Genomic DNA, 15,287 nt, shown 5'->3' on the forward strand with positions numbered 1-15,287 from the left:
AACATGTCCACCTTAAATGACCTTATTGCTATTATAAAACGATTACTTTAAGAGTCATTTTACAGTGTTAAGATTTATCCTGTGGAATCAGCAGTCAACCATAAAAAGGCATTCTTCCTACTATTTCATAATGGAGAAATTACTTACCTGATAATTTCGTTTTCCTTCGTGTAGACAGATGGACACAGGACCAATGGGTATTGTGCTCTCCTGATAGCAGATGGGAGACTGAGTCAGATTTCAAAGCTGTCAGCCTATATGTACCCATGCAGCATGCTTAGCTCTTCTATATTATATATAAAATCAGTTGAACCTATTCAAAGTTAATCAAGTATACTCAAGTGTAATCAAGCTATATACATACACACACACACATATACATACATATATAAACTTTTTGGCACTGGAGACCACCGGTGCACTGAAACAAATGCAGACACCTAGGTAACTGCAGGTGTCTTAATATAGAAACATAGAAACATAGAAATGACGGCAGAAGAAGACCAAACGGCCCATCCAGTCTGCCCAGCAAGCTTCACACATTTTTTCTCATACTTATCTGTTTCTCTTAGCTCTTTGGTTCTATTTCCCTTCCACCCCCACCATTAATGTAGAGAGCAGTGATGGAGCTGCATCCAAGTGAAATATCAAGCTTGATTAGTTAGGGGTAGTAGGGGAAGTAACCGCCGCAATAAGCAAGCTACACCCATGCTTATTTGTTTTACCCAGACTATGTTATTCAGCCCTTATTGGTTGTTTTTCTTCTCCCCTGCCGTTGAAGCAGGGAGCTATGCTGGATATGCGTGTAGTATCAGTTTTTCTTCTCCCCTGCAGTTGAAGCAGAGAGCTATGCTGGATATGCGTGAAGTATCAGTTTTTCTTCTCCCCTGCCGTTGAAGCAGAGAGCTATGCTGGATGCGTGAAGTATCAGTTTTTCTTCTCCCCTGCCGTTGAAGCAGAGAGCTATGCTGGATATGCGTGAAGTATCAGTTTTTCTTCTCCCCTGCCGTTGAAGCAGAGAGCTATGCTGGATATGGGTTGAAAGTGAAGTATCAGGCTTATTTGGTTTGGGGTAGTAACCGCCGTAACAAGCCAGCTACTCCCCGCTTTGTGAGTGCGAATCCTTTTTTCCACATTTCCTCTTGCTGTTGTAGCTTAGAGCGATGTTGGAGTCACAGTAACCATGTGTATGTTTATTGAATAAGGGTATTATCTCCAGGCAGTAGCCGTCATTCTGGCGAGCCACCCACTCTTTATTGACGGCCTCTTGATTTTATGGATCCACCGTGTTTATCCCACGCCCCTTTGAAGTCCTTCACAGTTCTGGTCTTCACCACTTCCTCCGGAAGGGCATTCCAGGCATCCACCACTCTCTCCGTGAAGAAATACTTCCTGACATTGGTTCTGAATCTTCCTCCCTGGAGCTTCAAATCGTGACCCCTGGTTCTGCTGATTTTTTTCCTACGGAAAAGGTTTGTCGTCTTTGGATCATTAAAACCTTTCAAGTATCTGAAAGTCTGTATCATATCACCTCTGCTCCTCCTTTCCTCCAGGGTGTACATATTTAGATTCTTCAATCTCTCCTCATAAGTCATTTGATGAAGACCTTCCACCTTTTTGGTCGCCCTTCTCTGGACCGCCTCCATCTTGTCTCTACGGAGATACGGTCTCCAGAACTGAACACAATACTCCAGGTGAGGTCTCACCAAGGACCTGTACAAGGGGATAATCACTTCCCTTGTCTTACTCGATATTCCTCTCTCTATGCAGCCCAGCATTCTTCTGGCTTTAGCTATCGCCTTGTCACATTGTTTCGCCGACTTCAGATCATTAGACACCATCACCCCAAGGTCTCTCTCCTGCTCCGTGCACATCAGCCTTTCTCCCCCCATCGAATACAGTTCATTTGGATTTCCACTCCCCATATGCATGACTCTGCACTTCTTGGCATTGAATGTCAGCTGCCATATCTTCGACCACTCTTCCATCTTCCTTAAATCCCGTCTCATTCTCTCCACTCCTTCCGGCGTGTCCACTCTGTTGCAGATCTTAGTCTCATCCGCAAAAAGACATACCTTACCTTCTATCCCTTCCGCAATGTCGCTCACGAAGATATTGAAAAGGACCGGTCCCAACACCGATCCCTGCGGTACACCGCTTAAAACCGCTCTCTCTTCAGAGAGAGTTCCATTTACCATCACACATTGTCTTCTGTCCGTCAACCAGTTTGCAATCCAGGCCACCATCTTGGCACCCACTCCTAAGCTTCTCATTTTATTTACCAGTCTCCTGTGCGGGACAGTGTCAAAAGCTTTGCTGAAGTCCAACTAGATGACATCGAGCGCTCTTCCTTGATCCAATTCCTTGGTTACCCAGTCAAAAAAGTCAATCAGATTTGTCTGACAGGATCTTCCAATGGTGAATCCATGCTGCCTCTGGTCCAGCAATTCTCCCGACTGTAGATAGTTCACTATTCTCTCTTTCAACAGTGACTCCATTACTTTTCCCACCACCGAAGTGAGGCTAACCGGTCTGTAGTTACCAGCCTATTCTCTGTTCCCACTCTTGTGAAGCGGGACCACCACCGCTCTCCTCCAATCATTCGGCACCACTCCCGTTTCTAGGGATCTATTGAACAGGTCACACAGAGGACCCGCCAGCACATCTCTGAGCTCCCTCAGTATTCTGGGATGAACTTCATCAGGCCCCATGGCTTTGTCCACTTTCAGTTTCATCAGCTCTTCCCATACATTTTCTACTGTAAATGGAGTTACATCTACTCCATTCCCCTCCAGTTTCTTGTTAACTAGTGACGGCAATCCTCTCTTCCGTTTGACTTTTTGCCATCTTGATTAATTTCTTCGTCTCCCTCAGTTCTACCAGATATTCTTCTTTGTGCTCCTCCTTTTGGGATCTTTTATATTTCTTGAACGCTGTTCTTTTAGCCTTTATTTTGTCAGCCACCTCCTTTGAGAACCAGATAGGTTTCATTTTTCTTTTGCTTTTCTTTACTTTTCTAACATATAGATTAGTTGCCTTGGTAATTGCTCCTTTTAGATTGGTCCACTGTTGATCCACATCTCTCTCGTTTTCCCAGCCTTTTAGTTCTTCCTCCAGGTACTTCCCCATTTCATCAAAGTCTGTGTTTTTGAACATCAAAACTTGGGTTTTTGTGCTTCTTTTCCGTGTCCTTTTTGTGATATTAAACCATACCGTTTGATGATCACTGGTGCTGAGGTGGGCACCCACCTGGACGTCTGAGACATTATCTCCATTAGTGAGCACTAAGTCGAGTATAGCTCCTTCTCTCGTGGGTTCCATTACCATTTGTTTGAACAAAGCTACTTGCAGGGCATCTACTATTTCTCTACTATTATTAGATTCTGCAGATGGGATTCTCCAGTCTACATCTGGCATATTAAAGTCTCCAACGATCACCACTTCTCCTTTCTTTGCTATCCTGTGGATGTCTTCAACCAGATCTCTGTCCAGCTCTTCCTTTTGGTTTGGAGGCCTGTAAACCACTCCAATAAAAATGGATGCCCCATCTTTTTTTAAGTCGGCCCATAGTGCTTCTTCTTTGCCCCATCTTCCTTGCTGCTCAGATGCTTGGATATTGTTTCTAAAAAAAACCGGATATCACCTCACTACAATATTTTGGAACAATTATTGTGAACTTTATGCTGAGAAAAAATCTCTAGAACCATTCTAATGAGTACAATATAAATATATATTATCCACCATCACAGTGGAAATATTTATGGGAAGGGTGAGGAAGGTTTCATACAACTTTGTAACATCGCATCCAGCGACGTATAATGGTTTTAATCACAAACCAACCTCCACCAACCCGTGAGTTTTTTTGTATTTTTTGAGTGATCAATTTTCATGAACTAAAGTGACTTAAAAAACGAATTCTTTTTAATTTAATTGCAATTACTCAACCCCAAAGGGGTAAATGTTACGCAAGTCCCAGAACAAGTTTGTATGAACACCGAGAAGAGACTTATCAGCTGATTTAACCACTTGTACTTCTTTATGGTTCATTCGCTGTTATTCACCATAAAACTGGTTCCTTAATTTTTTAAATAGACTCCCACCAGCTGTTCATGTAACTTCATAAAATTTCCTGCATTCACCACATGCTCGTCTAGAACTTTTTATAAATATTTTTCTAAACAATTTTATATGGAAGGGATCGGAAGAACGTTTGAATTTGTTTAATGAATGGATCAATATACAGAATGTAAATTTGCGGTTCACCGCCCAATGGTCCAAGACTCACATTACATTTTTGGATGTTTTAATAACACGCGACAAAGCAGCATTAAGAACTACTGTATATCGGAAAACATCAGATCGTAACAATCTACTGAGGTTCCACAGTCATCATGCTTACTCTTTTAAATGTGGATTGCCTATCAGTCAATTCTTTCGTATACGCAGAATTTGTTCGACATCCGCGGAATTTGAAAGTCAAGCGAATCTTTTAAAGGAAAGGTTTTTGGCTCGTGGATATCCCTTGAAGATTGTGAAAAGAGCGTATAAAAGGGCAAAATATTCTGACAGACAATCACTGTTTGAATATAGACCGAAAAAGCAAGAACCAAGTCTAGTGTGTGTTTTAAAACAAACTACAGCCTTTCAGGCAATTGCTAAATCAATTAGAACACACTGGCATATTTTGGGAATTCACGATATATTCCAAGAGCCATCTTTAATTGTAACGTCCAGGGGCAATAATATTAAAGACCAATTAGTACACGCTCAGTCTATTCAACCTGTGGGTTACGATAGTACTGGTCATTTCAAATGTAAGCATTGCAGTCATTGTGACACATGTATAGAGGGACAAGAATGGCAAGACCCTGTGTCTGGCTATAAAATCAAAAGAAAAACCTTGACGAATTGTAACTCGAGTTATGTAGTATATGCTTTAACTTGCAATTGCCCTAAAATATACATTGGACATACAACTCGTAATATAAAAATCAGATTAAATGAACATAAATCTCGTATACAAATGCAAGTATTGACTGCGCCGATAGTGTCCCATTGTGTACAGCAGAATCATCTGTTTTCTCAAATAAGATGGACTATTGTGGATCAGGTTACCATCTCACCGCGTGGCGGGGACCGCAAACATTTGCTAGATCTTAGAGAAGCTTACTGGATTTTTACGTTGACGCCGCAATCCCCTGCGGGATTGAATGAAGAATTGGAATGGAACACCTTGTTGTAAGATCGGGTTCTTCCGTAGAATTGACGTAAGCACGTTACAACGGGGATCACCAGTGATTGGCTGAATTTGAAGAAGTGTGGCGCGAATATAAAGAGACGCTACCTGTGGTTGGATTATTCAACAATGGCGACCATGTATTTGGCGACTGGAAGATGGTGACAACGCCGTGAAGTTCTCAATGCAGAGGATGAAAAAGACTGTCCCCTGATGAAGAATCTTTTGATTCGAAACGAGGCCTTGTTGGGATAAGGACACGGAGTCAAGAATCTTACCGCGGAGAGATAAGTAATGGGGTGTTCCCCCTCATAACATCTTAAAGATTCAAGTATCGGCGTTTCATGGAGAATTGTGCGTTATTGGAAAGTGTGAAGTGGCGCACGTATGAAGGAAATTGTTTAGAAAAATATTTATAAAAAGTTCTAGACGAGCATGTGGTGAATGCAGGAAATTTTATGAAGTTACATGAACAGCTGGTGGGAGTCGATTTAAAAAATTAAGGAACCAGTTTTATGGTGAATAACAGCGAATGAACCATAAAGAAGTACAAGTGGTTAAATCAGCTGATAAGTCTCTTCTCGGCGTTCATACAAACTTGTTCTGGGACTTGCGTAACATTTACCCCGTTGGGGTTGAGTAATTGCAATTCAATTAAAAAGAATTCGTTTTTTAAGTCACTTTAGTTCATGAAAATTGATCATGCAAAAATACAAAAAAACTCACGGGTTGGTGGAGGTTGGTTTGTGATTAAAACCATTATACGTCGCTGGATGCGATGTTACAAAGTTGTATGAAACCTTCCTCACCCTTCCCATAAATTTTTCCACTGTGATGGTGGATAATATATATTTATATTGTACTCATTAGAATGGTTCTAGAGATTTTTTCTCAGCATAAAGTTCACAATAATTGTTCCAAAATATTGTAGTGAGGTGATATCCGGTTTTTTTGATATTCAATTTATATCCCTCAGGAAACATTGTGCTTATTGTTGTTGGTGGATATTGTTTCTGACATAAAGAGCCACTCCTCCCCCTTTCCTATCCTCTCTGTCCTTCCTTAACAAGTTATAGCCTGGTATTGGCGTATCCCAGTCATGAGATTCCGTAAACCACGTTTCCGTGACAGCAACAACGTCCAAGTCCGCCTCCACCATTAGGGCTTGCAGAACTTGGATTTTATTACCCAAACTACGAGCATTTGTGCTCATAGCTTTCCAGCTTTCTGTGTTCAGGTTACTGCTGTTCCTGGACTCCTTTTGTGACCTATTTAGTTGAGTTTTGTTATCCACTTTTCTCTTTGCATTTGTGCAAGGGAAGAGATTAATGCCTCTGATGACAGAGTCATCCATCACTGTGAGCTTTTTCCTTTGGTTTCTGATCTGGAATTTCTGTATGCATTGGGTTTTTTCTCTCTTTTCCGATAACATTTCAATCTTTTTCTCAAGGACTTCTTCAGAATTCAATACGGCATTTTGTACTTGTTGCACTTGATACAGTGTGTGTCTACGGAACACAGGTCTTATTCTACCAGAGCCCACTGTAATACTTTTTAAGTTCCTTAATGGCCTGTGTGAGTGGGGGGATAGAGTTGTGGGCTGCATAGAGTTGTGGGCTGCACAGCTTTCAGTAATGGGTGTCTGTGGGTTACAGGTCTTATCCTACCTGAGCCCACAGTAAATCTCTTTTTTCTTGAGTTTTGGTTATTCAGTGGTAAGTGGAAATTATTTCCTGAATAATGTACCGTGGCTGAGACTCTCTTTATTGAAGCTAATTCAGCTTTAAAGTCATCCAGCTCCTTTTCCAAGGTAGAGAGTTTTGAACAAAAGGGGCAAGCCTTAAGTTTCCATATGATTACCCTCAATATAAAGGCTCCACAGCAGTTGCATTGAATAGCACTCATTTAGGTAAGTTATTTGATTGGTACACCTAAGGAATAATCAATTTACTAATTTATCTGGTTGCCTATTATGAAGTTAGGATGACTACATTAGAAATACAAACCTAGGGGTGGGTGGGAGTTAAACAGTTTATACCTAGGTCAAGCTGGGTAGGGCAAGACACTTTCTGAAAGTTTACTTGTCCTTTAGCTAGTCAATGATCCCACAGAAACAGATTATAATGACAGCTATATAATTAGAGAGATACTGGGAATTTATTTATTTATTTATTTTGTGTGGGGGTTTTTTGAATTTTACAATAATCTAATATCAAGAAACCAAACAGATTAGTATACAGTATAATCAAGAAACCAAACAGATTAGTATACAGTACTGGAATAGAAAGGGATTTGAAATCACAGAGCAGTTTTCTACACAGAAGCAAACCAATAGCAAGGAACCACAGATTAATATACAATACTAGAATAAAAAGGGATTATGAAACACAGAGCAGTATTTCCAAAAACTAGTATCTTATCTGCACTGAAACAGTTGGCCCCTCTCCTGGGCTGTGCACAGTCTGTATTGTTTCTGCTGGCTCACAAGTTAGCTACCTCTAGCCACTGAGTGAGCCACACCCAAACTGGCTATACCTGGACTCTTCTGGAACTGGTCCTCTAGCTAGTAAATGTAAAAGATCCCACAGCACTTATAATCCCAAAATGAAACAGTTTATACCTAGGTCAAGCTAGGTAGGGCAAGACACTTTCTGAAAGTTTACTTGTCCTTTAGCTAAGCCTTGGCCTACCTTTAACATAAAGGTAGGCCAAGGCTTACCTGTACAGTCTCGAGATTGATATCTGAGGTTCTCTATTTCTGGAGCAGCCTTGGGCAGGATGCAGAGCCCATCTGTCTACACTAAGGAAAACGAAATCAGGTAAGAAATTTCTCCATTTCCTAGCATGTAGCCAGATGGACTCAGGACCAATGGGATGTACAAAAGCTACTCCCCTACCGGCTGCGAGACTGCCCGTGGCCCACTTAGTGCTGCCCTTGCGAAGGCTGTATCCTCCCTGGCCTGGACATCCAGGCGGTAGAATTTGGAGAAGGTGTGTAGGGAGGACCATGTCGCCGCCCGATAGATCTCAGCTGGTGAAAGCAGCCTGGTTTCAGCTCAGGAGACTGCCTGAGCCCTTGTAGAATGCGCCTTGACCTGTAAAAGTAGTGGTTTTCCTGCCTCTATGTAGGCAGCATTATTGGCTTCTATTATCCAGCGGGCTATGGTCGCCTGTGATGTCACTTCCCCTTGTTTCTTCCTGCTGTGAAGAATGAAAAGGTGATCAGCTTTGCGCAAGGATTCCGATCTCGAGATATCGGTCTAGGATTCTGCCGACATTCAGGTGGCAAAGGAGGCGTGAGTCTTCCGAATCTATGTTCATCTGATGATGGTAAGGATATGGTCTGGTTCATATGGAACAGGGAAACCACTTTCGGAAGGAAGGATGGTACCGTATGCAGCTGTATGGTGCCTGGAGTGAACCTGAGGAACGGTTCTCTACAGGATAATGCTTGAGGTTCGGAGATGCGCCAAGCTGAGCATATTGCCATCAAGAATGTAGTCTTTAAGGTCAGGAGGCATAGGGACAGGCCGCATGTTGGTCTGAAGGACTCCCCTGCTAGGAAGTCTAGTACTAGGTTGAGGTTCCATAGAGGCACCAGCCACTTTAGAGGTGGCCGGAGTTGTTTAACTCCTTTCAGGAAGCGACACACATCAGGATGAGTTGATAGTCTGATGCCGTCCACTTTGGACCTGAAAAAGGCCAGTGCAGCGACTTGAACCTTGAGGGAGTTGAGAGACAACCCCTTCTGCATGCCATCCTGTAGGAATTCTAGGATCGTGGGAATCTTGGCTGTCCTCGGAAGGAGGGCGCAGTCTTCACACCAGGCTTCAAATACTCTCCAGATCCGTATGTAAGACATAGATGTGGAAAACTTGCGTGCTCGGAGAAGGGTGTCAATCATGGCTTTTCAGTAGCTGCGCTTCTTTAGGTTAGTCCTCTCAAGGGCTATACCATAAGAGAGCATTGAGCCGGGTCTTCATGGGAGATCGGTCCCTGCTGAAGAGGATCCTTGCATGGCGGTAGACGCAGAGGATTCCCCGCCAATAGTCTTCGCATGTCCGTGTACCATGGCCTTCTTGGCCAATCCGGGGCGACTAGTAGGACTAGTCCCTTGTGGAGCTCTGTTTTGTGAATAACCCTACCCAGTAGCAGCCAGGGAGGGAAGGCATACAGGTGGTCTTCCTCTGGCCAGTTCTGGACGAGAGCATCGATTCCTTGAGACTGTGGTTCTCGTCTGTGGCTGAAGAATCTGGGGAGTTGGGCATTGTGACGAGTTTCTAGGAGGTCCATGGCTGGGGGATCCCATCGACTCACTATCTGGAAGGCTGTGTCCGCCAGTGACCATTTCCCTGGGTCTAGGCTCTCTCTTCTGAGATAACCCGCTGAGATGTCTTTTCACGTGATATGGGAGACCGAAATCCCTTGCAGGTTTGTTTCTGCCCACTCCATGAGAGGGTCTATTTCCAGAGACACCTGCTGGCTCCTGGTTCTTCCCTGGCGGCTGATGTAGGCCACGGTTGTGGCGTAGTCCGACATGACTCGGACAGACTCACCTCGGAGTCTGTGGCTGAATCGCAGGCAGGCTAGCCTGACCGCTTGAGCTTCCAGGCGGTTTATGTTCCATTTCGAATCTTCTTTGTTCCATTGTCCCTGGGCTGTTAGTTCCTGAAAGTGGGCTTCCTACCCTTGCAGACTCGCGTCCGTAGTGAGCAAGATCCACTTCAGTGCAGATAGGTTTACGACTCTGCTTAGGTGTTCTTCTTGTAGCCACCATTGAAGCTGATGCCGAACCTCTGTCGGTAGCTGGAGGCGAATTGAGTAGTTCTGGGACACTGGAATCCATCGTGACAATAGGAAGCGTTGTAGTTGTCGCATATGGGCCCTTGCCCACGGAACAACGTCCAGAGTTGAGGTCATGAGGCCAAGGACTTGAAGGTAGTCCCATACCTTGGGGCGAACAGAGTTCAACATGTTTCGTAATTGACCCATCAGTTTCCTTCTCCTTGGAGGGGGAAGGTAGACCTTGTCCAGCTTGGTATTTAACCAGACTCCCAGGTATTCTAGTGACTGGGAGGGCTGTAGGCAGCTCTTGGCTGTGTTCACGACCCACCTGAGTTCTTGACACTGGTGGTCGCGTGGCGACTCCCTTCTGGAGACTTTGCTCTGATCAGTCAATCGTCCAAGTAAGCATGTACCAGAACTCCTCCTTTCCTCAGTGCAGCCGCTACTACCACCATAATTTTGGTGAAGGTTCTTGGAGCGGTGGCTAGTCCGAAGGGTAGCACTCTTAATTGGTAATGATTGCCCAGTATCGCAAAGCACAGGAAGCATTGGTGGACCTGATGGACCGAGATGTGAAGGCTATTCGAACAAGCCTTCCAAGAGTCTTAACTAAATGATTATATACCCCCTTTATTATATATAGTTAGTTATGTATATTATCTCTGCTCTTTCTTTTCTGCATCTTTAACTAATTACATTTTTTAGTAATTCTACTATTTTGTTTTTATTAGTTTATTATGAAACTCTGTATTTACTTCTTTCATTTTAATTTTGGAAATGCAAATATTTTTAAATGAATATTTGTTAACTAATGTAAACCGGTGTGATGTGTTCTCATGAAACATCGGTATATAAAGGTAGATAGATAGATAGGCTTCGGATAGGTTCAGGGAGGTTAAGAATTCTCCAGGTTGCACTGCCATTATAACTGAGTGTAGGGTTTCCATGCGGAAGTGTGGTACCTTCAGGTAACGGTTGATGGCCTTGAGGTCCAGGATGGGTCGGAATGTTCCTTCTTTCTTGGGAACGATAAAATAGATGAAATAGTGACCAGTATTTTGTTGAGACATAGGCACCGGAGTTATTGCCTTCAGGCTGAGTAGTCTTGCTAGCGTCGTTTCCACTGTTAGTCTCTTGGAGTGGCACGTGATCTCAAATTTGTCTGGGGGGATGCTTTGGAATTCCAGGGCGTACCCCTCTCGAATGATAGTTAGGACACACTTGTTCTATGTTACTTCGACCCATCTTTGGTAGAAGAGGGTAAGTCTGCCCCCTATGTCTTCTTCCTGTGGAAGAGTCTGAGTCTTCTCATTGTGGGGCACAGCCGGAGCCTGCCCCTGAGCTTGCTCCTCTCTTAATGTGCTTGTTCTGAAAGGACTGAAACCATCCTGAATTACGAGGTGTTTGGGACTGTGTGCTCCTGTAAGGTTTAAAATGCTGCAATCCTCTACCCTTGGTTCTTCGGGGGGAGGAGTGCTGATCTGTTCTTTTGTTCCTGTCTTCAGGTAATCGGGGTACTGGGGATTCGCCCCATTTGATGGCTAACTTCTCCAGTTCACTTTCGAACAGGAGGGATCCTGTAAAAGGCATTTTTGTGAGATTCGCCTTGGAAGATGCATCAGCCAACCAGTTTTGGAGCCATAAATGTCTTCTGGCCGCCACTGCGGCGGTGACACCCCTGGATGATGTGCGCACGATGTCAGCGGTAGCATCGGTGAAGAAGAAGGTCACAGGTTCTTTCACTTCTCAGGGCGTGGTAGTGTCTCTGGAGAGGATCAAACAGGAACGTGCCACCAAGGCGCAGCAGGAGGCAATTTGTAGCGTCATTGCTGAGACAAAGGAATGCTTAAGGATGGCTTCCAGCCTTCTGTCTTGGGCGCCCTTCAGTGCCGCTCCTCCCTCCACAGGGATTGTGGTGCGTTTTGAGACACCGCAGATCACAGCATTCAATTTAGGGAAGCATAGAAAGTTCCTTGGCCGTGGGTTCCAGCGGGTATAGGGCTTCTAGTACCCATCCCCCTTTAAAACTGGCCTCTGCAGCATTCCATTCCAGGTCAGTTTCTTGATGGGCTCCAATATAGGAAAATAGCATGAGGCTTTAACGGAGGTACACCAACATGGGATTCTTTTTAGGTTCCAATGTAGGGTCCGTGCCTGGGAGACCCAGTGTCTTCATAGTTTGGGACACGAGGGCTGGTAGTTCGTCTTTGTGGAAGAATCGGAGCATGGTCCGGTACGGCTCCATCCCTGGGGGGATTTCCCCTTCTTCCAGGGAGTCTGTTTCCTCCTCTGAGGTGTCTGGCTCCCCATCTGGGATGATCTTGGATAGGAGAGGCATGTCTCTACAGCCTCGGGAGGTGCTGGGAAGTGCTTGTGCTTCCAGCAGAGTTTGAAGCAAGTGGGCAGCCGGGGCTGGTTGTGCCTGGACAAAGGTTTGCAGCCCTTACAAAAATTCCACCCAGGAGAAGGTTCCTGGGTCCATGTTGATGCCAGGAGGGATTGTAGTGGTAGCCCCGGAGGAACTTTCCTGTGGGGGCGCCAAGTTGGACATAGTTAGGTCCGGGGTGCCATCATCAGTGGTTCTGGATCCCACTCCTGGCTCTGGGAGGTCTTGATTGGGCTCTCTCTGGTTCTGTTCGCACTGCTGGCAGAGAAGGGATTCTAATTCAGGCTGCGCAGCTCTCAAGTGGCAGGCTAGGCAAAGGAAGGGTCATTTGGCCTTCTTGGATGGTGGTGCCATTGATTGTGCGCGTGTAGGGCTTAAAAATTAGTCCGTGCGAGTGTTATGCGCGCGGATGCTCTTAGTTGTGCGCGTTGGGAGCGCAGAAGTTATGTGCAGTATGTATGCACAAGTTATGTGTGCAGGTGGCGGATTTTGTGCGCGTGGCACAGTTATGCACAGTTGTGCGTGCGGCCTAGTTGTGCGCGCCGCTGTGGCGCGCACAACTAGGCCGCACGCACAACTGAAGTTAGGCGCCTCGGGCCTGTGGCCTGCTCGGCATGTACCGACGGCGAGAGAGGAAGATGGTGCCAACGACCCCGGCAACAAGATGGAGATCCCCCCGTAGGGTCTCCACGTGTGTGGACCCTCGACCAGATCGGGGCCTAGCCAGAGGAAGGCTGCTCAACCCGATTTAAACCTCGGAGGAAGGTCAGTACAGCTGTTCAAGCCTTGGAGACCGGAGACTTAGAAGAAAAGGTTTCTACCTTACCTGGTCTTGGCGCTTACCGGTCACATGCCGGGCAGTCTCCAGCTGTGAGGGGAGAGGGAAAAACCTTCACCGCCGCGCTCAAATCTGCACCCACTGCCTTTCAGCCACTCTGGGGGCAAAGTCCACGCCGGGAATCGGCAGACGGACTAAAGCTCACCTCTGAGGGATATCGAATTGACCTCAGGAAGTCTCGACTGGGGGAGGGACCGCTAGGTTTCACCGCAGGAGAAGCGGTGTTCTCTTCTTAAAGGTAAATTCTTTTTTTTGTAAATTTTACACTATTCTTTTGGATAGTGTCCGCATCTGCTATGGGAGACGGAGAAATACTGAAGAGCTAAGCATGCTGAAATCTGACTCCATCTCCCATCTACTATCAGGAGAGCACAATACCCATTGGTCCTGAGTCCATCTGGCTACACGCTAGGAAATTCATATTATACAACAGGTTCTTGTACTAAAGAATTCTAGATCAAGTATATGTACTTTATTTATGAACATTTTTATATTGTTTGCCGCCTAGAGCTGTGGATGTAGGTGGCATATACATTTGTTAAATAAATAATTAAATACAATAGATCATGTTTCAGTCTATTTTGTAGGGAACCTTTTTAGATCTTACAATGTTGCACAATTGCATCTGTGGACATCTTTGTTGATTCTTTATCGAGTATCATAATTTTTAACAGCAGTGGTTTCCAAGAAAGGACTGTAATAGCTTGCAGAGAGCAGTAGTTACGACCCAAACAGTGCCTAGACAGCATTAGGCTTCTGGAGTAACCTGCATGGAAGGACCATAGTTAAAACTAAATGTCAATGAGCATTGAGAGGCCAAATGTTTTGAATAGTGGCTTCATTAGCCTTTGTAGCTGTGTGGATTATTAGAAAACTTAGAAATAAGACATGGAAGGGGGATCTAGGTGGTGTATTTAGTGCTGATCTTTTAAGAATTATAGAGGAAAAGAACAAGGTATGAAATTCATACTAGTAGAGGAGATTCTGGGTATGCTTGGGACTGATGCAGTAGACAGTGGTAGGAAAAGGATTGAAAGATTAGGTAAAAGACATGCGTGGGTGAGAAGCTGGTGTTGGGTTGAGTATTGGAATTTATATGCTTATTTCCAAAGTGTAGGACTCTCAGCTGGGCAGACTGGCTGGACCAATTTGGTCTTTTTCTGCCATCATTTACTATGTTACTAATGCTTTGAAACATGTTTTTTGCAAGGCCTAATTTTGAGTACATAACAACCAAGTAGTATTGCTACCTTCTTACAAATAGACTCTCTATTGCATCAGAACCAATCACAAGTGCAGTCCTACTCAACACCTACTTTGACTGCCATAATTTGCCCGCTGGGTTTATGGATCATATTGTTGACAGAACCATAAGCGCCTCGTCCAATCTCCCCAAGATCCTTCAGGTCCTCAGCAGTGAAATCCCAGTGCTGTTCCGGGGAGAGCTTTAACTTTCCTGATGATTCAATGCTATGTGTTCGCAGCCTCTCTCTGTTTAAGAAAACAAGAGAGACAGAGAGCGAGAGAGAGAACAAAAAAGAAGCAGTTATTCCCAGTACTATTTTTCACCATTTGCATTAACACTTAAAGGCTATGGCTTTCTCACTGATGAAGGTGAGGAAGAATGATCTTTTGGGAGGAGAGGGAAGAGCTGAGGAGTTGCAATTGTAGGAGTGGGCATTTCAGAAAAGAGAAAACGTAAGAAAAGACATTGTGAATTAAAGAAGAGTAGCATTCTGGGGGAATATGAAGGGCAGCATTTTGCTTTAATTAAATCTGCTTCATAAACGGTTTCCCTTTAAGGCAAATCTTTTGCAATTTTACCCCTTCTACAGCTGTGCTCTAGCAATAAGACATGACAAGGCATGTATTCACGCCTCAATTCCATTTGTCATGCATGTTTTGAGGCATAACGTTATCTAAATGGAGCCTCCTGAGAAGTAACATGATCAAGTAAAGCACCTGCACCTCTGGAAACTGCCAGGATGAAAGGAGCATCTTACATATTATGAGACTCTGGATTTGAATAATAAATATTGACA

The 15,287-nt window shown here is 44.4% G+C and overlaps 1 protein-coding gene across 3 annotated transcripts in view; it reads right to left on the minus strand.

Annotated features, from left to right (window-relative positions):
• MAP2K4 (mitogen-activated protein kinase kinase 4) overlaps nt 1–15,287 on the minus strand; it is a 389,322-nt gene that overhangs the window by 234,604 nt on the left and 139,431 nt on the right. For all 3 annotated transcript variants that reach the window (XR_003856494.1, XM_029600229.1, XM_029600228.1), the window contains exon 4: nt 14,562–14,736. Coding sequence is in view for 2 of the 3 variants with exons in the window: in XM_029600229.1 (XP_029456089.1) it covers nt 14,562–14,736 (175 nt within the window). In the remaining variant the exon portion in view is untranslated. The remainder of the gene's footprint in view (nt 1–14,561; nt 14,737–15,287) is intronic.

This window comes from Rhinatrema bivittatum, chromosome 4 (genome assembly GCF_901001135.1).
Source record: "Rhinatrema bivittatum chromosome 4, aRhiBiv1.1, whole genome shotgun sequence".
Taxonomy (NCBI): domain Eukaryota; kingdom Metazoa; phylum Chordata; class Amphibia; order Gymnophiona; family Rhinatrematidae; genus Rhinatrema; species Rhinatrema bivittatum.